This window comes from Sus scrofa, chromosome 3, assembly GCF_000003025.6.
Source record: "Sus scrofa isolate TJ Tabasco breed Duroc chromosome 3, Sscrofa11.1, whole genome shotgun sequence".
Classification (NCBI taxonomy): Eukaryota; Metazoa; Chordata; class Mammalia; order Artiodactyla; family Suidae; genus Sus; species Sus scrofa.
Window position 1 is genome coordinate 75460327 of NC_010445.4, and position 26889 is coordinate 75487215.

Below are 26889 nucleotides of genomic sequence, written 5' to 3' on the forward strand. Positions count from 1 at the left end.
TTCATGAGAGTCTGGTAAAAACCAACTTCCAAGCAGGAAAAGAAGTTGTACATCTGTGGCCAAGACTTTCAGCTCATTTGGAGGCACTATGGAGTTGAGAACTGGGCAGTGCCAGCACCCAGGGAATTTGTTGGCCTCTATGCTAAGCACAGCAGAGAGGAGTGATAGGGCCTGGAGGTTTCACCTCACACAGACCCATTTTGGAATGAGCATTCTGCACGACTCTTTAACCTCTCTGATCCATTGTTTCTTTACCCCCAGAATAAAGGAAGAAATATGCCCCCAAAGGGTTACTGTAACATTAAAGAGAGAATTCCATAAAGCACATGTGCTCCCTATATAGCAGCTGTTAGGACAATTACTGCACATGTTTTAGAATCAGATAAGCAACCTTAGGTTCCAGAGACATCCAGGGCTGTGTGCATGGATCACCTTGTGTGTCTAGTATCTCTCTCACTTTTCCCTGTCTTTTCTCTCTTCACTCTTAATTATTTTTGGTTCGAATCCAGGTTAATTTCCCTCACCACAACTTAGGACATTCAACTGTGTTCACTTAATAATGAGCTACTTCTCCAGATGTAGGAAACGGCCATGGTCTCAAAGAGTCATAGTTCCAAGAAGCAGAAGAGCATAGTGATGAAGACCTTGGACTCTAGCATCAGACCTGAAACCCCAGCATCGACAATTGGTCAAGCGCCCCAACCTCCCTAGGTCTCCTGTGTAAGCTGGAAATAATAATTCTTCTCTCCTGAGTGGTACATGGAAAGCATGGAGGTCAGAGTTTAGCATAAGGGTAGCAATGAATTAATGAAGGCGATTGTTATGTTATGTTGTTAGAAGCAAGAGTGAAACGGAAGGGCAAAGGCACCCTCATGGGGTCTCCTCTAGCCAGGCCTCATACTTTATCATAAGGTTTTCTATAACGTCCATTCCTTACATTGATTCTACATGTTATGAACCTTTCTTTATAGAAGAAGAAACCGACACTTAGACTGACAGAAGAACTTGGGAAAAGATAGAGAACAAATCAATGACAGTGACATTATTTGATCCCAGGTCTGTGTTTCCAAAGATCGTGCTCTTTCCACACACTCACCAGGAAGAAGCTGGCACGCCAATTTCAAATTCGACCTCTTGAGACACCAAAGAGACAGAGAAGAATTTAGGACACAGGCTACAACGATTACTTTCAGCACTGAATTGACCTCAAAAGAATGTGTTTGGCCTCTGACATGAATAAGTCGTCTTCTAAATATAGGGACTATCATCCCATATATTTTCAATGTCAAAATGGCTCAATCACTATGGAACTTTAGAAAACCTACTGCTAGGGTAATGTTTAGGTTTTCAAGTTAAATAATATTTTTATTGCCCCACACTAAAATTTCCTTTGTGTAATTTCCACTCACATATTCCATGTGGATGTGAAACAGTTAAGAAAACGGAACAGTATTTTTTTCTAATGATACCTCTCATGTAAGAAACGTGTATTTATAGATCTTCTGGTAATTCTCTACATTAATTCCTTGACCTCAAACTGACCGGAGAAGGTCAACAATTCCTGTAATGTCCCCAAGTGGTGCATTTTACTCTCTAACTTAGCTGAAAAGTGTATAAAAGCTCAGGCAGCCAGCAAGCACCCAAATAGCTATACAGCAGAGATGACCCCACAATGCAAGTTAATCCCTCCAAGGTCAATTGTAATTTATGTTCAATTAACTGGCTCAAGAAACCTGTTTCAGACAGAAGCCAGAAATTAGGAAACCCGTTGCTTGGCTTTTTAGTGGGGAAGACTTGCTGTGAAAACCACCATGAGGGTCCCAAAATAAGAGATTAACATCAGGCTTTTTTCCTGAGCTCACCTACATCCCTTCAACTGCCCACACTGACTCCCCGCAGGGATGAGCTGGAAACCTGGAGGAAGTGGATGGAAAGTCTATTGTTCCTGCAGCTACTGGGTCCTGTGCAAGGGAACAGGATGGCCGACCTCAGTCTCCACTTCAGTGTGGACGGTACCAAGGTACGCTTCCTTTAGGATACATCCCAAAGACACAGGAAGTAGTAAGAGGAGTTCCTGCTGGCCATATCTGAGAAATGATAGCATCAAAATAAATAATGTACTAATGACTCAGAACCCATTAAATAAAACAAGAATCCACTAGTACACACGGATAGAAATAGGTAAATGGTAGTTCCTGTTGTGGCTCCGTGGGTCATGGCTCCTTGGAACATGCATTAGAACGTATAAGACAATTTAAAGAAGTGGAGGTAAGATGGTTGTTACCCTTCGAGATAGGTCACTGATTCTTGGTTTAGAGTACCCACTGGGAATGAAAGACCTTGCACACAGGGAGTTCCTGTCGTGGCTCAGCAGATTAAGAACCCAACCAGTATCCACGATGATGGGGGTTTATTCCTTGGCCCCATTCAGTAGGTTAAGGATCCACCATTGCCGTGAGCTGTGAGCTATGGTGTAGGTTGCCGACATGGCTCAGATCTCGTGTTGCTCTGGCTGTGGTATAGGTCGGCAGCTGCAGCTTGATTCCACCCTTAGCCTGGGAACTTCCATGCACTGCTAAAAAAAAAAAAAAAAAAAAAAAAGAAGAAGAAATAAGTAAATGGATAAATAAAGGAGGAAAAGGGAAATGCTTTTCCTTATAATTGAATGCCAACTAAAAAATATATTAAAATGATAAATTTAGAAGACCATCAGTGGATATGAAAACCAATGAACACAGGTTCAGTGAGGAAGAGGATGGTGATGCAGTAATCTCAAGCTACCTCCTACTTGGCAAACGACTCCTTAATCAACTGAACAAAGCTGACATCACCAGTGCTGGAACAAACAGACATCACATGTCATCTGATGCCGTGGACTGAGGGTACCTCACCTCTTCTGCGGTGTTCTTGCCAAGCATGCATAACCTGAGTCCAGCCGCAAGGAAACATCGTGTAAACTTCTACTGAGGCACATTTCACAACATAATGGGTCTCTTCAAAAATGTCAAGGTCAAGAAAGACCAAGGAAGACTGAGAAACTCTTTTTTCCAGATTTAAGGGGACTAAAGAAAGATAAGAAGTAAAATGTAACGTGGGATCCCAGATTAGAGTTTAAGTCAGGAAGAAACATATATAAAGGACATTGTTTTGGCAGTTGATGAAATTGGAGTACAGACTATGGATTCGTTAATAGTATTGCATCAGTGTTCAATTTCCTGATTTTAATAATTAATCTGTATTTATATAGGAAAATATCTTTGTCCTTAGAACATACCCACTGAAGGTAGTAGAAGGGGGCATGTCACCAATTCAGTCTCAAAGGGTTCAGAAAAAAATTACACGTTATATGAAAGAAAAAGAGAGGGAATGATACGGCAGAAGTCAAAATGTATACAATTAGTGATATCTGGGTAAAAGAGTAAAGGATTCCAGGAGTTCTTTGTATTAGTCTTGCAACTTTTCTATAAGTTTAAACTTATATCAATATAAAGAGTTTGGGGTTTTGTTTTGGTTTTTGCTTTTTTGGCCACACCCACAGCATGTGGAAATTCCTGGGCCAGGGATCGAATCCTTGTGGACTCAGGCTGATGTAGTGACAATGTCAGATCTTTAACTCACTGTGACACAAAGGAACTTCCATATTTTTACAAAGTTTTAAATGTAAAGCTATAGTAAAACAGAGTCATCATTAGTTAAACATACATTCTGAAGTTTTTGAAAGCAAAGAGAACTGAATCTAGCCTCTGATTTACTAGACTCCAGAATAAAAGAGAGAGAAGGAGGGGAATGGATAAAACAAAAGGAACCAATTGCTGATGACTGTAATTCAGGTGATGAATATATGGGGATCTGTTGTCTGGGTCTCTCTGCTTTTGTGAATGTTTGAAAATTTTCCACAATAAAAAGCTTTTAAAAATTGTTTTGGCCACACCTGTGGCATACAGAAGTTCCAGGGCCAGGGGTCAAACCTGCACTACAGTTTCAACCCAAGCCACAGCATCGACAACACCAGATCCTTAACCCACTGCATCACCAGGGAACTCCAAAAAAGGTTTTAAAAATTTAAGCAACCCCTCAAGTTGATGCCTATCCCCCAACCCTAGCAATGACAATAATGATAATTCAATACCCCCCATACCGCGTTCCAGCTCCCACCATATCTGATGTCACGGTAAAAAAATCTGCATGGTTTGGACCATTCTCCAGATTATAGTTTGGATTCAAAAGCAGCATTTGGGGAGAATAGGGTGACATTTATTTGGACATTTACCAATGTCCCAATGCAGAAAGTAAGAGCTACCTGCTGGGGTTCTCTCGATGCACTTTGCTAATGCAGAGAGATGGTGGTTTATGTTTATCATTTCTTCTCGGCAGAAAACATGTCCTACAGCACGGCTGGAACCAGAAACCCTAGAAACTGGACAAGTTTTCAGAAAGGCAGCCAGAGGGCAGGAGCTGTTCTTGCCACACTCTGCGATGACGCATTCTCACATACTGCATGAACTTGATGTTAGGTTCTGGAAGATTTCCTTCTGAGGCAATATTTACATCTTTGACTGGCTATGAAAAAATGAAATCTTGGGGAAATGAGTAGGGAAAAAAATCACTACCTGATGTAAGAATGAAAACAAAAGTCAACGTCAAGCTTCCAGAGACACTCCTGAAATGCCATGGAACAAGGAGTCCTTCTGGGAACCCGGATCAAACAAAAGATGCTCACATTTAGTATGATTTTCCTCCCTGAAGGGAGCCCAGGTGCTCTTTCACTTAGAATGTGAGGAAGCAAAGGAAAAGGGTCATGAAGTTAAACCACGTATGGCGACGGCGGTAATAACGAGATTTAAATGGGTCGAGCACGTTTGAAAAAAGTACCGCAGTAAAGAAAATAGATAAAAAGAAACAGCACCACAGAGACATTCATTATTTCATTTCCTTCCCACGAATACCTGTAAGGGAGGCTTGGATGACAGAATTCATCCCCAATTTATGGGCGAATAAACTGCTCACTATGAGGAATGTCACCAAAGTCTCACACACACAATAAGTAAATGAGGACACCAGCATTTGTTCTCCTAAGATTTCCCAGTTCTCAGTTGCTCATCAAATTCCCAAGAACAAGGACCAGGCAAATTCATGGGAGGTAAACATTTAATGAACATCCGGCTGCGCCCAGCAGGTTCAGTCCTGGTTTCTCTAAAGCAGACTTCGCACATCAGCATAGATTATTCAGCATAGATCACAACAGCTACAGATAGGTTCACGAGACACTGTCAGATCTGTTTTTGGTCTTCCGCAACCTTTTCAGGAGCATCTGATATCAACATATTATTCACAGAAACATACAACTTGATGCCATGGAGATTCTCCTGTCAACATCATATGCCTAGGAGGATTTGAGAAAATCATTTTTAATTAAAAGTGCCAAACATCAGAATCAACCTGAGATATTCCAAATACTAAAGAGAATTAACCAGATAGGATGACTGGCCTAAATCTCGCAGTTAATAAAGAGAGTAAAATCATGGACTTAACCTTTGTGCTCAGATGCAGGTATAATTCCTAAGAAATCTAATGAAAATGCTGCCTACAAACTCCGTAACCAAACTTGATAGAAAATGCAGCTTTGAAACATAAGGTGTTTTTTTGGTTTTTTGTTTGTTTGTTTTGCTTTTTAGGGCTGCACCCATGGCATAAGGACGATCCCGGGCTAGGGGTCGAATGAGAGCTTCAGCTGCCAGCCTACGCCACAGCCACAGCAACCCGGGATCTGAGCCACGTCTGGGACCTACACCACAGCTCACAGCAACCTGGATCCTTAACCCACTGAGCAAGACCAGGGATGGAACCTGCATCCTCATGGATCCTAGACTGGTTCGTTAACCGCTGAGCCACGAAAGGAGCTCCCAACTGTATTTTTTAAATGACGCCAATAGAGTTCATTCAGCTACAGAGGCACTAAGAGGTGAAGGAAGTTCAGGAAAGTCCAGGGGCAGAGAAGAGTGAGGAAGTCAGCTCCCATGGTAAGTGCTGTGAAAGTGCTGGATGAATATTTGATATATAAATAAAGGGGAGGTAAATGCAGGGTTTTCTTAGTAGACATATCATGGGTTCATTTTTACATTTTATAAAAATGTTTCTATCATTTAATGTAAAAGATATTTATATTTTAACATAATTTATTAAAACGTAAATAAGTGGTAACGAATCCTACTAGTGTCCATGAGGCTGCAGGTTCAATCCCTGGCCCTGCTCGGTGAGTTAAGGATCCAGTGTTGCTGATGCAGTTCAAAGACATGGTTCGGATGCCGCCTTGCTCTGGCTCTGGTGTAGGCTTACAACTGGAGCCCCGATCCACCCCTTAGCCTGGGAACCTCCATGTACCGCAGGTGCAGCCCTAAAAAAAAGATGCACACAAAAATATATGTTATAAAATCATTTTATACTTTAATATAAAAATTTTTGCATTAATATAAAATATTTCTATTTTAAAGGATAAACCATTTCATATTTTAATATAAAAGTTTTTAATATTTTAATACAAAATGAACTGATGTAGCTACTATTTCTCAGATTGTTGAGAGTTCCAAACTCTAAATCTCCCAGTCTTAGTTTGCTAGGGCTGGTAGAATAAAAACCAGAGACCAGGAGATCCCATTGTGACTCTGTGGGTTAGGAACCTGACATAGTGTCTGTGAGGATGTGGGTTTGATCCCTGGCCTCGCTCAGTGGGTTCAGGATCTGTTGCCCCAAGCTGTGGTGTAGGTGGCAGATGTGGCGCACGTCTAGTGTTGCTGTGGCTATGGCAGAGGCCAGCAGCTGAAGCTCTGATTCGACCTTGTAGCCCAGGAACTTCCATATGCCACAGGTGCAGCCACAGAAAGAAAAAGGAAAAAACAAAAACAAAACCCCAGATGGGTAGGTGGGACACCAACAGAAATTTTCTCACCGTTCTGGGGTGTGAGGTCCACAATCACACTATTGGGGGGTTCGGCGTCTTCTGAGGCCTCTGCCCTTGGCTTACGGGTGACTGCCTTCTCTCTGTGACTTCGTGTGGTTACTTCTCTGTGCATGTGCCTCCCGGCACAATCTCTTTCTGTGTCCAAATTTCTTCCTATTGTCAGGACACCAGTCATGCTGGGTTAAAGCCCATCCATATGATCCTATTTGACCTTGATTACCTCTTTAAAGGCCAACTCCCATCACATGCCAAGGTACTAGGTAACCCCTAGTTGAGAAATTTGGTAGTGGAGAGAGGACACAGTTCAGTTCAAAACACTCCTATTGAGTGACTCCTCAGCCCATTTATGGAGAGTGTCTGAGCCAAGTTGCATCAAATTTCAACTGAGACTAGAATACCTTCCCCAAGCCAAACTGGCTTTCAGATATTCACCAAATTCCATATCAATATTTACAAGTCTTCCTCATCTTCGAAATCAGATATCCTTTCCCCAGTGAGGTCCCGTTTATTGATCCTATTTCTGCCCTCTACTCTAAGTTTAGAAGTACTGGTTTGTCCTCATTCCAGAGCAAACTTTAGAGAAAAACATCTCTTTACCTACTTGGAGGCTACACAATTTCATTTTTCCTAGAAAGGCAACCCTCCAGATGTTGCCTCGAATCAACTTGAATCAACTTACTGGAGCTGATTGTCTCATTTGCCCTGTTACCAGCTAGACAGCCACATGGTTATCTTTGTCTTTGTTTCTATAACCAACAAAGGTGAAAACACAACCAGATAGAAAAGCATATAATTTCATCAATGACAAAGGCAAAACACTCCCACAGCATGACTTTTGCCAGGCATGTGGAGAGAGTGTGCAACTAGCCAACAAGAAGTAATGCTGGGGAGTTCCCATCATGGTTCAGTAGTTAATAAACCCGACTAGTATCCTTGAGGACGCAGGTTCAATCCCTGGCCTGGCTCAGTGGGTTAAGGATCCAGCGTTGCCATGAGCCGTGGTGTAGGCCAGCAGCTACAGCTCCAATTTCACCCTTCGCCTGGAAACCTCCATAAGCCACGGGTATGGCCCTAAAAATACAGACAAAAAAAAAAAAAAAAGAATTAATGTTGGTGGAGGATAATGTGAGAAAGAGTGTGTGTGTGTGTATTTATATATATGTATACATATATATATGAGTGGGTCACTTTGCCAACTATAATAATAATAATTAAATTTTTTTAAAAAAGAATTAACTCTGGGTGAGGACCTTTGGCTCCCTGTTTCTCATCTCAAGACACCGCTTAAAGGCTACAATCTCTGAGTTACTATTTTAGAAAGAAGACGTAGTATAAAGACGTGACTATGGCACGGAGGTGCCTCAAGATACTGTGGAATGGTGTAACTCTGCCATGTGTCAATTACTTAAACATGGTGTAATTATGTCAGTGATGAAGAAAGAGTGATGCTGTACACCACTGACAGCCAAATCTGCCACCTAACAGGTGACTCTGTCTCTGGTGACCTTGACTCTGAGTTTCCCTGTTTTCCTGCCCTCAGAAGGAGACCTCTGACATTGCACATTTCGCATTGCAAAAAGTCCTCTACGCAGATGTGGATGAGCCTTCAGTCTTGGAGGCGAGGCTATCATCCCACTGCTGATTCACAGCTCAATTCTCCACCCTGATGATGGATGTCAGCATGATTTAACACCTCTCTACTGCAATTCAACATTTCCTCCTTGTTCCTTCACCGTACAAATATTTACAAGTCTTCCGCATCTTCAAAAGCAGATATCCTTTCCCCATTGAGATCCCGTTTCTTGACAGCCCTGTTCCTAGCCTTTCCTTCACCATAAACTTCTTGAAAGAGACCCAGAATAAACTCATCTAATTCAATGGTTCCCCCCAGCCCTGGAATTTTTATCTCCAAAAGGCTGTGTCTTCATCTCCTAATGATCACTTTATCTTGATAACGCACAAGTATCTCAAATTCAAAATGTCCAAGACCAAGTTATCATCCTTTCAAACATGGTCCTTCTAATGATACTGCTCCAGCATATGGAGCCACAATATACCCAAAGTCCCAAATGAGAAGTCGTGCTATTGCTTTTATCTTTTCTTTACCCCACATCCCCCACATCTGTTCCAGCTTCCTGTCTCCTAAATATCTTCTCTTATTCATCACTCTCCCTCCTGGACCCCACTGTTATCACAAGAGCCTCCCCACAAGTTTCTTACCTCCCTAAGAAACCGCTTCCCCACCTCTTTCAGATTATCATTCATGAGCTTGACACCTGCGAGGTCATGGACTGAGTTACCTCTGTTACGTGAGAGTAGAGAAAATCTTTGATGTCGCCCTCTGAACACCAAACTGGCCACAAGGATGTCTCTTTGGGATAAGTAAACAATTGCTAACTTGTCCATGAAAATGACTGGATAGATGTCCCCACCAGCTGTGTAGCCGATTCAAACACCAGTAGAAGTTAACTCAAGGGAGTCAAGAAGGCTGCCCTGTTTCTTTGTAGGAATGCCATGTGCCAATGGGCTCCACTGCACATGTGTGGAGACCCATGTCTCTATTTTTACACTCTTAGCCCATTATCAGTTCTATCACGGCCTCTGTGGGTTAATGGCTGCTCACAAGATGAGCTGTCACACAAGCCACTGGTCATTTCATGCCATTAGCTGTTACGATTTTCAACTTCTGTCCTGCAATGTTCCCCTCGTGCTCCTCTGCTCCAAGCCACACTGGCAAAACCTGCCATTCTCTCAGTAAGCCAGTTTCTCTCCCAAGTCAGTGCCCTTGCCTGGTGTGTGCGTCTTCTCCTTCAACTTTCTCAAACCAGTCCATTCAGAAATTAACAATGCTCTTGGAAAAAGAAAAAAAGATCACTGGAAGGTCATATCTGCCTAGAAACTGTGTTGTTTTAGAACAGTTTGCAATCAAAGCGCTTCCTTGCCTGTCTCTCTACGGTGGGAGGGCTGATCTGGGGTCTCCCAAGTTCTCTGTCAGCTGGTTTCCATGCTGGTTTTAGCCAAAAGAGGTACTGGTGATGGATTAGAAAGTGAAAGACAAGACTCCAGAGCATTTCTCCCTCTCTTTATCTCCTTTAGAGCTCTGGCTGCACTCTACAGGCTGCCCTGGTGACATTTTCCACCAGGTGACTGATCATTGGAGTCTGTCCCTCTGTCCCTCTGGTCCTTGTGGGCCTACAGCCTCCTGAGATGGCTCAGCTCTGGTTGCCTGGTTCTGTCCCTGGTGCAACCAATTCATTATATTAAATTCTCTCCCTTTGTAAGTAACACTCAGAGTGGCTTCTGGTTTCCTGGTTGAGCCTGGATATAAACACGTTTCCTGATCTCTATTCTTTCTTTCTTCAGTCCACCACAAAGGCTCTCAGGGGCTCCCTTCCTCCAGGTTGCTGATGAAATGTTGTGTCCTCACACAGTACCTGTGTATATACTGCTATGGGTTGGGATTGAGGTGTTTTGTTGTTCTTATTTTCTTTGAATAAGCTCCACTCCCAGCTGAGCTCTTTTCTTTTTTATTTTTCATTTTTGGCTTTTTTTTTTTTTTTTTTTTTTTTAGGGCTGCACTCACAGCATGTGGAGTTTCCCAGGATAGGAGTCAAATCAGAGCTGTAGCCGCCAGCCTATACCACAACTACAGCAACACCAGATCTGAGCCGCATCTGTGACCTACACCACAGCTCATGGCAATGCCGGATCCTTAACCCACTAAGCAAGGCCAGGGATTGAACCTGCGTCCTCATGGATACTAGTCAGATTCCTTTCTGCAGACCCACAGTAGGAACTCCTCAGCTGAGCTCTTGGGAGCAAAGACAATGTCCTATTAATCTCAGCACCTGCCATGTTCTGCTCACAGCTTAGGGGACTGTAGGTACTCAAGATATTAAAACACATGCGTGCATGTGTGTGCACACACAATTTTTTTTTTCAGTCTTAAAAAGGATCCCATGTAATATGCTAGAAATATACAAAGATCTAAGGCAAGGCCCAGAAGAGAATAACACAGAATTTAAGTGAAAACTGAAAACTAATGTAAAAAAGAAATGAGGATTTTTTTTTTCATGCTGTGGATTTTTTCATGAAAGGGGAAGGCATGCTAGTAGTTGGGGTTCCCTCTTTGGGATATGGCATGCTGTTCTTCAGTCTGCTGGATCACAGTCCTGTCATTGGTGGAAAAGTCATCTTTTAATTCATTGAAGCAACTTAATCAATAAAGGTATTAATTAGTCTCGCAACTGTTTGAGAAGTGTCTGCAGCCAGGCAGGGGAAAACCAAAGGAAAGCATCTCAGAATTCTAAAGACCTCCACAACTCTGAGGACAGAGGAATATTCTCTTCTGTGTCAGGACTCCTCTGGGAAAAAATCTGGAGCTCTGTGAGAGAGACACTGATGATTAACATAATTGCAAGTAAGTCCCTACCATATCTTACAATGCAAAGAGATTTACCAAGCAGAAATACAGTAATATGGTTACGAGATCAGGCAAAAGATCCCTTTAAGATAAACTACAGGATGTTTTAGCCCTAGAGTCAGGATTGCTAATCAGAGTGCCTGGAAGTTGTGTCACTGATTTAGCATCATCTTCACCCCACCCTACCCCCATTTTTCCCTGGAGGATTCTTTTCAACTTGGGCAAAGTTGTGGTACAACAGTATGTCTCTATCTGGTCTATATTATCAAGGAATTTTGAATTCAATGTACTATAAAATCCTTCATCATTAAACTTCAACATAAAGTCACCACAGCACTCCTAACATGGCAATATTTTATTGCAACGAAACAAGAAAACCGACTTCTAATCGTTTCCTTAAGCCTGTGGAAGGATGTGCAAAAAGAACTCATTCCTTTGTAATCATAACAGCATATTTCCTATTATAAAATGTGCCTCAAGTTGACTTCCTGCTCTGGTGTGATTCATGGAGGTGGCTGTCTTGGCAAGGTATGGCTCGTGTGTGGTGTGAAATGCTGCAGGTGCCTGTTGCAACAAAGTCACCATTGTCTCTCTCATGGAGTCAGTTGAAACCACAGTGTCCTAAAGGGAATCCAAGTGTGCCTGGTGCCCAAAAGGCAACACTGCATGGTGTAGGACAATTGGGATTGCATTACCACTAACCATGGTGCTTTCGTTTGTTTTTAATAGGGCAATGCTAGTCTATTAGAATAAAGAAAAAAGTATTACAGCAAACACTGAATCAGACATTGTGACATGATGACAGGTCTAAATTGCAGTTTACACAGATGTCACAAAACAACACTGACTCTGACTCATGTGGGACATTTTGTCTATACCCTCCAGCAAACTCTTGACTTTTGCTTTAGAGGATCTTTACTTAAAACACTGCTAGAGCCACTGCTAAGCCACTGCTAGAGCATACAGTTTTCCCACCCCTTTTAATGATTGTTGTAGCTGATTCCTACTTTTTATAGTGGAGGGAGTAGCGGCATTGAAACTACAATTTAATTTTTTAATTTTTTGCAAACAACCTCCCCCAACTTTTTTTTTTTTTTTACTTCAACTAAGATTTTACAGTCATGTATTTGGATTTTAACATTTATTTCTTATTTTTCAAAGATGTTTTCTTCTTAAATGAAAATTCCATTAATTTTGAAATTCTTCATGTGACGATGAAAAAGACTTTTACTAAAAACAAACAAAAAAAACAAGTCAATGCTACCTTGATGGAAAAACTCTCAAGACAGTAAATTGTTACACAAATAACTAATGTATCTATTTAAACTAAGGTACCATACATCTTGTTGAAATTTTTAAAATAATTCACCATTTCCTTTTAAAGTCTTCCCTTTTCCTTGAATGACTATTGTTTCATTTTGGTCGAAACTAATCTTTTTAGTGATGAACATCAGTTGAAATGTAGAAAAAAGTTTGAAATTAATATGTTTGAAAAGAATTTTAAAGTTTTTAAACTTTCTATATGGAATTGTAAAAAAGAAATTAAATGTACACTTTCCTATCTGACATATTTAGACAAATTGAGCTGAATGAATTTTAAAATTAACTTTTTAAAACTTGATGGATGCAGATGTTTTAATCTTTGGAAGTCATTATCTGTTCATTTTCCTTTCAGCATTAATTATATCTAACAACCTCTACCTATCATCTACTCTGGAAGAAAACTCTATTTATTTACATTTTCTGATGCTTTACAAATAAAAAATAGTTTTTGTTATTAACAATAGGGCAATTTTCAATTACTAAAATCTTGGTATTTTTGAAGACTTGTCTCTGGCTAGTCTAACTTCTACCGTAAATAAAACTGTTACATAAATTCCCCGAATAATAGCTTAATTACTTATAAACTCTGGAAACAATTAGTTTATCATCCTTTGAAGTGAGTAAGGCAACTTGCCAGGCTGAGAGCTTGTCACTTTTTCATGTAATGAGGTTAGTTTCTTTTTGGGATTTCAGATTATTTGGAAAAGGAAACTCAGTGGAATACACTTGAATGTTCAGAAGATTAAAAGTTGAATCATTCACTTCTTAAAATGGCCTCTGCAATAACACTTAATAAAGTACTGAAAGAAATATTGAAGGCTCCGAAGATTATAATTTATGTGCTTATGGAAATCACTGAAACAGATATTCCAGTTCAAAGATAAAGTTGTGCTTGAATGACACCGATATTGTAAAAGATTGACGAGACTGTCCTGGTTCTCAGCCTCATAATATCCCTCACACAAACCACCAAATTACTGTAACAGCCTTTTCTCTCTCCCAGCTCAATCTCTGCTTTCTCTCCTTCCCTGCCCCCACCCCACCCCCTCTATTTCCCCGCTGCCTCTAGGTCTCCGTCTGCCCCCCACCCCCCACACACTTTTCTCCAGGTCCCCACCCGACCTCCCCTCCCTCTTCCTTGCGACTCTTTCTTTCAGTGTAGTTCACTGTCAGGTGTTTTCATCCTGGCCAAACATATCAAAAGAAGTTCTGTATATAAGTGGTTATTGGGAGATTAAAACACTCTACGTCTGAAATCATTCCCTCCCACCCCCATCCCACCCCTCCAAAAAATGAGGAAGAAAGAAGAAAGAGGATGGCCAGAGGAGGCTGACTTCATCCTGATAGAATCCGTCAGAGTTGTCGCCGCCGTAGAGCGCAGGTGGGAAGTGAGAAGCTCTCCGGGGGTCACCGTGTTCAAGGCCAGCCTGGTGACTATTATTGCAGCCATTGCGTCAGACGGAGCCAACACCTGAGGCCACCCGCTCCCTTCTGACCTTGGCAGTCAACCAGCAAGGTCATCTGTAATTCCATCACCTGACTCTAGGATTGTTTACCAGGCTCAGCAGAGAGAAACTGAGGGCCAAGAAAGGCAGACAGGTCCCCAAGAGCGGGGAGGCTCTCGGTGCGACCTATCCAGCTGGTGAGGGCCCATACCAGATCCAGGAGAGCAAAGTTTTTGCACCATTTGCCATATTTCGAGATGATATTAACAAACCCCCATACCGCCCCCGCTCCTGGAAGTCATAATTACAACTCACCCTTCCCTTTGTCGGGAGGAATCGCTTTAAGCAGTCCCAGAAAGTCAACCTACTTTGGGGACGCATTTTGCATTTTTCATTGCCCCTCATCCCTCCCCAGACCTATATGTCAAGGAATAGGGAGTTGAGACATGACACATTAATGTTTTTATCAGGGGACGCTCTCTGCTCCCACTGAAAGGGAGGGAGACTGGGAGGAGGGGGCGGCCGAGAAGGAGAGGAAAGGCATCAATCCGCAGCTCCTGCAGAAATTCATATTCCGTGTATGTTCCTGTCTCACCTGAAATAAATCCTGCAGGCTTACCCACACAAACCCCGCAGCGCTTATTTATTTGCATGTCATGCTTATAATATGGTAGAAAGCAAGACGGATCTTCCAGGAGGAGAGATGGGGCTCACCTTTCAGACTCTCTCTCTTAAATAAAAAAGAATTGTCCGGCTGGGCGCCTAAGAATTTATCTTGAGTTTGTGGTCATTATCTCTATTATACAGCCCTGGCAATAAATAAATCGGGTAGTTACTACCCAACAATAAAACTGTAGTGTATGGGACACCTTACTATTACTTTCTTAATAATCTGCCGTTTCTTTCACTTTAAATCTTCCCAGTCTTGTCTTCCCACTTGTCTACAAGGATCTATCTTCACCCCATTGAGGTACCAGCCTGCTCGGTTCATTTTTATATTTTGTGAACACAATAAGTTTTCCTGTCTAGACTTTCTGTTTTTCCTCCTATTTCTAGGCTGCCTAATCTGCTTCAAGACAAAGGGCCGGCCTGGATCAAATGTCTTCCCCCCCACACACCCCATTTTAACCGTCTGGGGCGTCCACTTTAATGAAGATCGCCCCCCTTGCGGCAGCCACCCTAGGAGTCTCCAGGAGAAAGCAAGCAACGCAGAGCCCCCCCCCCCCCGGGGGGGACAAGGCCGGGGGAAGATGGTTTGCGCCTCCGCCGGTGGGCACGCCCTTGGGTGCGCACGGAGTCCAAAGGCCCATCTGGAGAGATTCTGCCTGAGCTAGTTCTCCCTCTCAAGGCCCTCATCCGGATTCTTGCCTGTCTGCTTGCCCACATGGGGATTTCGGGGTTGAGGGTCTCACCCCTCCGACTTCTCCCGGCTGGTCCCTCCGCTCAGGGCACAGCGCGCCACACGCGGACGCGAGCGCGAGCAGCCAGGACCCGCGGGAGAAGTCGGTCCTCACTTCTCCTCTGGCCGCTCCTCTGCGTCCGCTGGCACTAAAACCCCACCAAGGGGGCTGGGCCGGGGGATGCAGACGCTAAGGTGGACTGGGGGTGGGGGTGCTCCTCTCAAGGTGCCCAGACGCGCGACTGGCCGGAGAGGCTGCACGCGCGCCCACCCGGCCTCTGCTCTCCCACCTGGGGCTAGCCTCCTCCGCGACGGCGAGGCGCGCAGCTCCCATCCCAACCCCGACCCCGAGTCCAGCCCGAGGAGCAGTCCGTTCCCGGCCAGAGCCTTCCAGAGCCCAGGGGCCCCCAGCCTTGCTGGGAGGATGCACCCAGCCTACGTCCTGCCGGCGCCTTCCCAAACCACCGCCACACTCGCTTTCACACCCGCTGGAAGAGTGACGCGTCCGGGCAGAGCGGTCAGCAAATGACCGTCTTATCCGCGGAGCGGGGGAAATCGGGGGAGGGAGTATAGGGAGGGCAGGGGGAGAAAGGGGCCAAGGGGCAGTGGTAAGCCGGGGAAAGAAAACAAACAGTCCTGCGTCGCTTCCCCTTTTGTCTTTGCACTGCTTGTCTCAAGAAATCAACTTAAGCACCGCAAGCCCCACCAGGCTTGTTTTTGTTTGTTTGTGTGACTTAGATCACAGATAAACCAAATCTTTGAGTGTGTGAGAAGGAAAAGAAGCCGCGGCCGGGCCGCTGATGATGAGGGGACGATGAACTTCTCACCTTTCTTTAACTCAGAGCAACTCGTCCTTTAAAAAAATCCACGCCGCCGTGGGTGTGTATTTCACTGTTAATTGCGTTTTGCTGGGATGATCTTTTACGACTGGAAAACAAGCGGCTGGGAAAATATTCACGTTTGGGACAGAAAACATTTTTTATTTATATCTTTGACATTTAAAAGAGCAGAATTAATTTGTCCTGTCTACATTAGCATTGAGAGAAAGTTTCAGAAATCTACCCGGGGGAAGAGGACGGTGAAAAAAAAAAGAAAAAAGAAAGCGAATAAAAGAAAGGAAAAAGAAAAGCTAGGCTTGGTTTTTCTTATTTCAGATCTGTAATCAATCATTGACATAGGAGGCAGCAAAATTGTAAAGATTCGATAGATTAAAATGCAAATGAAAGGTAGAAAAAGAAACATTAACATGGCGATCAAAGATTTAATAACCGTAAATCAAGTTTTTTTTCCTCTGTTGCAGCTGCAGTTTGTGTGTGTGTTTATGTTTTAATCATGTTCTTTCTATAAATAAATAATATCTGAAACGAGACTAATTTTTCATTATTTTAACCGTGGGCTATAACACTAAATATTAAAAATAGAAAACGTACCGGATGCCAGATCCCCAACCAAATAAGAGAAAGACTTGTGTTGATTGGTTAAAATCGAGGGAGTTCATTTGTATGTTTTGAAAATCAGAGTATTATGCTAAAAAATTCTATCTCAACTGACAAAGCCCAAAGTTTTATTTTCCCTTTGATATTTTATGTTAACGACAAGACACCATTTATATTAAATATATGCGTGACTGCATATCCATTTCAGTTTGAGCCTTATCAAAGAACGAAAGTGCCAGAATATTTAAATAATACAAAACATATATTATTTCAAAGTGATCTGACAGAATTCCTGGAAAATAATACGTATTAGAAGAATCTGCCTTCTAGAGAAAAATTAAGTGATGGTTCGACAGAGTTAAAACTCTTTTTAGCTTAATATTAAAGTTCTTTTTTCTAAAGGGGAGTATTTTTGCCCTTTGTTTTTCTATCATTCGATTTAAGGTTTTATGTCAAGGTGTCAAATGATCAAGACAGTATTTTATTTAACTAGTATTAGTATCCATTTTCTCATATGGTGAAGGCTTTTCATTTAAACATTTTTATGTAAAATACTGATTTATGTGGTTTAGAAATTATTTGTAGAATATTTAAAATAAACCCCTGATCCTCATCTTTTTTTTTTTTTTTTTTTTTGTAGCTTTATTAGCATGGAAGAATTCACCTTCAGAAGATTGGAAACTTTTCTTTTTGGTTATACAGGTTTGCAACGTTAAAAGTCAATTCTTCGCTTAATTTTGTCTTTGAAGGAGTTACCCTAATTTATTGAGATGATGAATTAAAATTGTCTCCATTTCTCCTCTTTCCACAAATTAAAATGATAACCAAACTTGGCATCATTGTTTCCTTGATAAAAGCTTTCAGTTACATGTGAGCTAAGTTGAAGTCTACTCCCTCCATCCCAACCACACAAGCACAGTTTTCACTCTGACACTCCAATAATGCACTTAGTTTAAAATTACACTTGGACCTTTCCTCCTTTGTATTTTTTCATTTACTTCAGTGCAACAAGATGACTTGATTTTCTTGGGATTACATGAACTCCATTCAGTGTTACTGGGACATTTCTGCTCAACTAAATACTTGCCTTAATAGACAAATGAACTCCTTTTTATTTGCTGGAGTTTGTAGACAGTTTTAGATACAGAGCGTGCAACTGATTTAGTTATTGTTGTTGTGAGAATCGAACAGGCACAAAAGTCATTTATCTAAACCAAAGAGATATGACTCTGTAAAGGGGAGAAGCAAGGGCAGAATCATGGGGAATTATTTCAGTTTATAGCTCTTATTAATTAAACAGGGTGTGGGTTTATTCTGATCTTTTAATACCGACCTTGTTAAATGCTCCCAGATACCTTTTCCCCCCTCACCCCAATTTTTTCATTCATTAGATTACTTGGGTCCCTTACTGATGGGGGTTGCTTTTTCTACATTATATCACTGAGCAGTTACAGTGTAAAATCACATGCATCCTCAGACCGCCTTACCGGACCGGGGGTGGGGGTGGGGGGCAGAAAGAAAGAAAAAAATGCTTTTCCCATTCAATTTTAGAGTCTTGTTTCGTTGAAATGCAAGACAGGTACTTGATTTAGCATTTAAGCAAAAGGTTACACAAACCGCGTTTTAAAAAGTGTTGGGATGTCCGACAGGGTCAGACCCAGATCAGATCATTTTTTGAATGCAGACCTAAAGATAATGAGTACTTGTTGTATTAAAGGGGACAAACAGTACTTTGGCTTCCTCTGACCCCAGAATGCACGGCTCGGTTTCATTGATCATCCTCCTTTATGAGATAATGCAATTACAAACATCAATAAGGGGCTGCAAGGGGAATCATTATGCTGTGACAGTGATAAATGACGGTGCAGAAATAGCATGCTTTTTCCCCCCTAACAATCCAGGAGCCCAGGGGCTCCGGGGACTGAACACAGTCGCCAAGGAAACAGATGACATCCCAAACGGCACCAAAGGAAAAAAAATGAACAGTCTTTCTTTGCCTTTCACTCTTTTCCGTCTTCCAAAGAGTTAGTTTTGGCTCTAGCAGCAGCTGCCACACAGGCATTTCGTTATTTCAGACATTAAAGACTGGAGCGAGCGGTGGGAGTCTCCTCCTCTTCCATCCCCACCCCCACTAGATAACACACAAAGCTCGCTGTTCACTCTTTAGGACTACCTGAAAATGCACGTCTTGAAAATCAGATGGGGGGAGGGCGCGGGAAAGTGGGTTTACACACCACTGCGTTGTGTTTTCCCCGCTTTCACGATTGTCCGGTGGAAACTGAGTCTCCAGAACAAGCTGGCGCCTCGTGGGTCGGCCAGTAAGGAAGGGGGCGCGTGGCTCACCTCCATCTCCCCGCAGTGCCAGACACTGCTCGATGCCAAGGGGATGGGAGGTGTTGCGGGGGAGGATAGTGGGGGGGGGATGGGGAGCAGGCGGCTGCGAGGGGTGTTTGCCGCTTCGCTGGCTTTCTTTGAGATGGAAGTATCATTGGGCACAGGGATCTCTCCTAGATGGAGGAATCGGGTTGTTTAAAGCCCCAGGGTGCCCTCAGCAAGTAGCTTCAAGAGGGCTTCGCTAAGCGATCCCCATCCACAGAGGTCAAGGCTGGTGGGTGAAGCAGGCGGGAACGAAAAGGTGATGGGTTACCCGGACCTGCGGCTGCGGGGAGAGGTCAGGGTGGGGGGACAGCCAGGGGACTCTTGGAAGGGAAGGGGCGCTCGCCACTTTGGGGAAAGGAGCAGGAAGAAAACGCGGAGGTGAGAGGGGGCCCCCAAGAAGAAAATAGAAGGGAGGGGAGGAAGAAAGTCGACGAGGGCAATCCCACCCTTCGAGAAGGTCGCCAACCCGAAGACAGCAGGCACAGGCTTCCCTGACCCCTGCGGGAAACGCTCCAGCTTGGAGCGCGGGACCCCTGCGCATTCCGCCCTGCCACGGAGGAGCCGGCCGGGCGGATGCGGGAGCAGGTGACTTTATTCACTGCTTCCCCAATCGGCGAGGTCCCGGGACTCGTTTTCCAACTGGATATAAAGATCATTGCTCACGTAATGAACTTAATGCTTTAGAGTAGAGGTGAGTGTGTCTGTGAGTGGGCAGGGGTAGGAATTACCGACCCGATCGATGGGAGACTGGCTTAAAACTAAATCCCTTTTCTCCAGGGTTTCAGCGCCTGGGCTTCCCCTCGCTGGATTGAGCTCTCCGGGCAGTGCGCGGAGGAGCGACCTTCGGGCGCGGCCCGCCAAAATTGGGACCATAAAATGCATCTCATCTCTTTACCAAGACCCCCAGGATACCCGTTTTTAAGGCAAAGACTCTAGAAAGCTCAGATGTTGGCGCACAGGTTGCTCAATATGTTGTTTGTTTTCTCTTTCAGCTCCGCCTTGGGAGAGACTGTTGTAGACTCCTTAGTGGGCAGATTGGGCCAAAATGAGACACACACACACACCCCCCGCAACTTTCGCCATTAGCGACCTCCTCAAGAGGCGATCCCCCACTCTCTCTCCTTCGCCGCTCTGTACTTGCCCCTGGCATTCCCAACCTCGTGTAAACTCTGAACCTGGCCACCCAGAGTGCTTCAGGCTGCCCCACAGTCAAGTGGGTGAGGGTGGCACCGGAGAGGGGAGTCAGGCGAGGTGAAATGCCCGGTCAGGGCCAGGCAGGGTGCCCCAAACCCAATTCCATGCCACTCTAGCCACTCTATCCGGGGTCCAAGCGCCTACCGGGGAGCTCTGCAACGTCATGTTTTTACAGGGGCCGACGGCCTGCTGGGATCGGAAAGGCAGGGGAAAGTTTGCAGAGGCTTTAAAGTGATCCTGCCGAGCGCCTGCCTAAGACGTCGGGGTACTAGATGCCCACCGCTTCCCGGCTGCGCCTGGCGGACGCTGCCCAGATCTCAAGTGCCCCCCCTCCCCGTCCACCCCCCGGGAGCTCCAAGCTCTCGCAGTCCTGCTTCCAGAGCCCCGGTGGGACTCGGACGCAGACTCCAGCAAGGAACGTCTAGTCCGCCACAAAGCACCCCGAACCGCGCCATTCGGAAGGCAAGAGGCGGGAGCCCAAAGGACTTGCCTCTTCACAACCTTCTGCGCGGACCCTGGGTTGCCTAGTGTCCTGAGGCGACGTATGCAGCCCCTTTAGATTTGGCTTTCCTTTTGGTTTAGGGAAGAGGGAGAAGGCCAGTGGAGGTGCTGGAGCCGCCTCCCTAGGTGCTCTGGGCTCTGAGCAGGGACCTGTCCGCCCTGCTCCCTCCAGGGCCAGGACCCGGGCTTAGGGCGCCAGAGCTGCCGCGTCCAGACCGGGATCCTCGCAGCTGCTGCCGCATCCCTCGGGATCTTCTCCTGGCGCTCGGGGACCCGCCCAGCCCCAGGCCAGCAGCATCTCCCTTCCGAACCCAGCTCGGACTCGAGGGGCGCAGCGCACAGCTAGGAACAAGGAGCGAAAATTCTATGCGAGGCGTGGAAGACGCGGGCGGGAGGGGGCGGGTGGCGCTGGTGCTTTTCCTTTTCAGAACCTTTCGACTATACTACGAAGTTTCCTGGTAGGCGCCTCGGCTCCGGGGTCGAAGCCTCCCACCGCTGCTCCTTCCTCACCCTCCTCCCGGCCCCCCGGAGCCAAGAGAGCTGGAGCCTCCGCCTCGGCCCGGCCGCCGCTTGTCCCCTCCCCACCCGGTGCCCAGGCTCCACGGGGGTGCCTCTCCCCAGGCGTAGCTCGCCGGCCGGACGCACAGCAAGGAGACACCCGCTGCCTCCCGAGGAACTCCTAATACCATCCATACAACTTTAATGCGTTTATAATTCGATAAGTGATTTCAATTTGAAATTGTTAGTAACTAATTTTATGGGTAATTTTTCCACATCAAATATTTAAGCATCAGATTAAGGGAGCCAGTTCCGACACAGGATAATAAGGGGGTTTCCCCCCCACCCCCCGCGCCCCCGCCTCCCTCGGATTCCTACCGAGTCGTTTTTCCAAATCCCCAAAAGATGGCAGTCGAAGCCGACATTCTTCTTTTCCTGAGGCTCTGCGAAGGGAGGGGGAGAAGGAGGGTGGAAGAAAGAGGGAGGGAGGTGGGAGGAAAGGGGGGGGAGAGAGGGAGGGAGAGGGAGAAGGAGACAGAGAGACAGAGAAAGAAGAGGGAGAAACTAGATGTTGCACGGACTTCTCAAAGTAATTCTTTCACACGTTTCTAATACAGGCAAGAAGCAGTGGTGAATTTCCTGGAAATGTCCAGGCGGAAACGCAAGCCAAAAACGTGCCTTGTGGTCTCAGAGCAGGGGATGTGAGAAACTCAGCACTTTCAAACTAAACCTCGATTCAGAGTCGAAGCAAAAGAGGGGCCACTGGGAGAGGGATAGACTGGCTTTTTGATGTTTCTTTGTATTTAACATTACGTACAAGCATTATACAACTAAGCAACTTGTTTCCTCGACAGGACTCTATAAATTACCTGATGGGGGGGTAGAGAAGAGGTGGGGTGGGGAAAGGTGATGGGTGGGGGGCAGACGGCTGTGGGCGGAGGGAAGGCTGGGGCCAGAAGCGGATGAATTGCCGACCAGTTGCCAAACTTTTTTTTTTTTTTTTTTTTTCCTTGCTGCTGCTGCGGCTGCGGCTGCCTTTGCTGCTGCCTTTGCTTTGAATGTGGGTAACTAGGAAACAGCAAGCCGTCTGAGAAGACGGAATTTCCAACGTGTAAAATGTTCTTAACGGAACCATTGAGCGAGTGCAATAAGGCGTGAGGGGGAACTAATCTTCCCATTTAAATGTTTGTGGCAATTTTATCTAAATGAATTTTAATGCTAAACGAGGGTAATTCCCCATTTGTAGCGCGTTTACTTCTCTTTCCTGTGCTTCTAAAGCAGTCGAACATCATGCAATGAACAATAACAATAAAAATACTGTCAAGGCATATTATTCATTTCGAATGTGTTATAATTACAGCTGATTAAATATGAGAGAGGAAAGTTTTTTAATTTTTCGGGAAAAATATTTAAATCATACTAAAAAATAGCCTCATTCAACCAGCGCCCCCCCCCCAAAAAAAATAAAAATCAGGTACAATTGTCCGCCTTGTTTAGAAGAGGGCGTTTTGTTTTTGCCTTTTAAGAAACATCAAAAACACTCTCAGCACCTCTATTATTTCCCTCTTTTGGTTAAGTGTCCTCAATAACCTCCGAGCTGGCTCTGAAATTTACAAGAGGAAAAGCTAAAACAGCATTAAGGCGGAGGTGGGGGTGTCCAGGCCGGGGGAAAAAGGACCTGCGGAGAGCGAGGCTCTCACAAAACCCGCACGCAGAGGGGGGAGCGCAGGCAAAGAACACAGTTTGTTTTATTTTTTCTAATTCACTGAACACTAATGATCTTGATTCCTCATAGCCTCCATATTCCCTAATTCTTCTCTTGAACCCCTCTCCGGCTCCTACAGCCTGCCCCCCCTTCCTCCCTCTCTTCCCCCCTCCCTTCCCCCTTCTCCTCCCTTCCTCCCCCCCCCCATGCCTCTTCCCCTTTCTTTCCCTCCCCCACCCCGCAAGAGGTTCCTCTGGAATAAAGGCTGAAAATAACCAACTCACCCAGGCACGTACTGGGGGAGGAGGGGCAAAGGGATGGTTAGTTTATAAAGTTTATTATTAATTTTTAAAGTAAATAAATGGTTGTTAACTGCTAGTAACCACCTATCAAAAAGGAATGCTTTCACGAATATGGACTATTTATGTAGACCATGAATTGCCACTGGGTCCAAACGGGAAATTTAAACAATTCCCTGGATGGGGTGGGGGCGGGGTAGGGCGGAGGGCGCTGCGTGCGAGGCTGCTGAAGGTTGAGCCCCCGCTCTCCTTCAGCCCATCCACGTGTTTAGAAACAAGGCCCCATAAACAAAAGGTGAGAGAGTGCACTGCTGCTCCAGCAGGTGAGTCAGTCAATCACACGTCACCTAGTAAACCCAACCCACAGCTGGTTTCTCTTTTCAAATAGAAAATAGAATTGTTCAGGGCGGGTTTATAGGGTGACATGGGCCTGAATGTCAGGCTTGAGTTTAAGGCACTCTCCTCTGACCCATCCTTTGTTTACAAAGCAATCACTCCTAAAAGCCTGATTTTTAAAAACGAATTTGCCTTAATGAAAATATTTGTATATTTTCCTTAGCTTTGGGAAGCACTTTTTATAGCTGCAATTTTATTTAAATAAAATTATAAGCTATTCCAGCTTAAACATGTTATTTTGTACCATTTAGCTGGCTGCCATGCAGAAATTCTGTACAGCTGTTCTGGAAAATTGGTTAATAACCAGTTTTATCCAATGAGAACACAGAGCATATTTATAAAAATTAGATTTTGAAGTCTGGTCTTTTCAATTCATGTAGTTAATTTCCTAATAAACATATACTGCTCATCCTAGGTAACAACCTTAGTAAAAGGCTCAACTCAGTCCTTGGGTTTTCCATTATGTGCAAGAATAATTTCACTGATATGAGATGAGTAATTCTGCTGGCTGTAATCTGAGTCTGCAGTTAGTTTACTGCCCTTAGGCCTTAAATTTCCTGATATTAGGAGTTCATTAAGTCAGCTTAAAGAAATCAGGAACTATTATTAAATAATTTACTTTTGTGGTTAAAATTTTCAAATGCATATATGTCTTAGGGAGCTAAAATTAATTTTTATATTTACTGCATTAATCATTAAAAATTGGGGGGCAGTAAACAAATTGTTCAGGCAGTAGAGTCAGCATGACAAAAATAATCTTGTTTTTATTTTAGATTCAGATTTCATTACTGCACTCAAACAACTACAACTGGGCTTGGCGTTATTATACAATCCAAACTGTTTCCATCAGAAACGCTAAGACTCAGTGTGCAATGATTGTTATTAATAATTAGCTCCTTGGTTTCTTGATAGAAAAAGGCTATCAACAAGCATTTGTTTATCCACAACAAAAAGTATAATTAGCTTATCCCACTTAGTAAATCTTGTATGCATGCCAACTCATACCAAACTGCTACTTTTACAAAAAAAAATTGCAATAATACAGTTCATTTTTCCAGTCCTTTTTGCACAAAATTTATTTACAATGTCTACATAAATGCTCCAAGGTGGGACTATGGAAAAATACACACATGACCGATGCTTTGCTCAGAAATAAAGTCAACATATTAAAAATAAATCTTCAGTCTATGTTTTTGAGCTGCATAAAACAGGAAGTGATGTATAAGGTGGTGGTTGTTGCATGGGGACAATGATGCTTGATGTGACAATTAGGCTTCTAAACACACGGCCTTTTGGTTTCCATGCCTCCTCCTACCAGTCTCCTTAAGACACTGCCTGCAACAGCTGATTAATCATTGTTGATGACTGCAGTTTTTCCCATCCTTCCCGATTTACATCTGTTCAGGCCAATTCAAATATGGTGAGTAAATGAATTAGACATGCAAATTCAAGCCCCAGGCTAGAGAGAGGGAGAGAGAGGAAAAAAGAGAGAGGGAGAGAGGGAGAGAGAGAGAGAGAGAGAGAGAGAGAGAGAGAGAGAGAGAGAGAAGAGAGCGCGCATGGCTGAAATCCTAGGCGAGAAGAAAGCTTCTTCTGCCTGATAGTTATTTTAATGCTCTAAAAATCCTGCAAATCAGACCGTCCTGTCCCTTGCAGGATAACTGTAAGGCTTTTTAATGTAAGGAGGCTTCTGGAGGAAGTGAAGAGCTATGGAAACAACACACATAGTGTGGAAAAATTTCACATTTTTTTTAAAAAATCTATAAGAAACAACGTAATATGGATAACAGTATAATAAGCATTTACAATATTTCACTCTTTGTTCTCTTAATGTCTTATATAGTTATTTAGCATGTCCCCCAGATTGACTTCGGTTGGTATCTCCTGCTTTTTTTAAGAGTCCCTAGGAAGAATTAGGGATGCTCCTTGGTCCAAAGTAGATGCCAAGAATGGAACTCCACAGTCATTGCAGAAAAAAACATGATTTGAAATCAGTCACCATTGCAGACCATGCGTATTCCCTTAAGCTACTGAGCATGAATGTCCATGACTTGTCCACTCATTGTTGGGTCTCCTGTGTTAAGGACCGTGGGGCTTGATGCTGACATTGGCATTCCAGGGTGGGGCAGTCCTCCATGCATCATCACTGTTGGGTGGTGAGGGTGTCCAGGAATGTACGTATGCATGGGGGGCCCGTGGCGCAGCTGAGCAGGATGGGGGGGCATCTGGGGTTGGGCATAACTTGGCTGTCCCATACTCACACCCATTGGACCACCCCGGGCTACATACTCCCCTGGCATACTTTGCAGCCCTGTAGAAATTCAAAAGAAAGAAACAAAAAGAAAATATTATGAAAAAGCAATCGAGTGGCTCTGGCTCTGGCCATCCTATGAAAGCCAGGGAACACAGTGATTAAGGGAACATGGCTCTGTAAAGTCGTCTTTCAAGTCACAGAGAAGAAAATAAAATGAGAGCTGTCGTGCGGGCAACTCACATCTTTCGACTGCTTTCCTTTCACTGTCACTGTTATCAGGTCTGCCTACCGAGGTCTTAGGCATTTACAAAAATAAAACTGTTATTTGAGGTCTGGTCTGAAGAAGCCCTTTGGTCCCCTGAAGCATTGTCTACTAAGAGAGCAAGAGTGTGCGAAACATCTCACATGAAACTGAACTAGACGGGCTTGAGAAGACTGATCACTTAGCAAAACCTGCACTTTTAAAAACAAATCAAACCAACCAAACAAAACAAGACAAAACAAAACAAACAAAAAAAAGAACACTTATCATTGAATTCCTTCCTCAGGGTTTCTTAGAGCTGGGGAAAGAAAGCCTTCACAAAACCCTGTCCACCTTACAATGATTTTGAGAACAATAAGAAAAATTGGACCTAAAACAATACCCCTCCTGCTTTGAGGGGCCTCTTGTCTTCTGCAT

The 26889-nt window shown here is 44.1% G+C and overlaps 1 protein-coding gene and 2 long non-coding RNA genes across 8 annotated transcripts in view; 1 reads left to right on the forward strand and 2 right to left on the reverse strand.

Annotated features, from left to right (window-relative positions):
• LOC106509797 overlaps nucleotides 1-22236 on the reverse strand; it is a 110431-nt gene extending 88195 nt beyond the window's left edge. Inside the window, exon 1 of the long non-coding RNA XR_001307672.2 lies at nucleotides 21935-22236. This is a non-coding gene — a long non-coding RNA (uncharacterized LOC106509797). The remainder of the gene's footprint in view (nucleotides 1-21934) is intronic.
• On the forward strand, nucleotides 14007-22882 carry LOC110259996. The gene is made up of 2 exons (XR_002342629.1): nucleotides 14007-20054; nucleotides 20141-22882. It is a non-coding gene; the product is annotated as an uncharacterized LOC110259996 (long non-coding RNA).
• Nucleotides 24698-26889, reverse strand: part of MEIS1 (Meis homeobox 1) — a 140832-nt gene continuing 138640 nt past the window's right edge. For 4 of the 6 annotated variants that reach the window (XM_005662507.3, XM_021087437.1, XM_021087439.1 and 1 more), the window contains one exon: nucleotides 24698-26267. In XM_005662507.3, coding sequence (XP_005662564.2) covers nucleotides 25984-26267 — 284 coding nt within the window. In that variant the 3' untranslated portion in view covers nucleotides 24698-25983. The remainder of the gene's footprint in view (nucleotides 26268-26889) is intronic. The other 2 variants (XM_013996097.2, XM_021087440.1) reach the window with 1 other exon arrangement.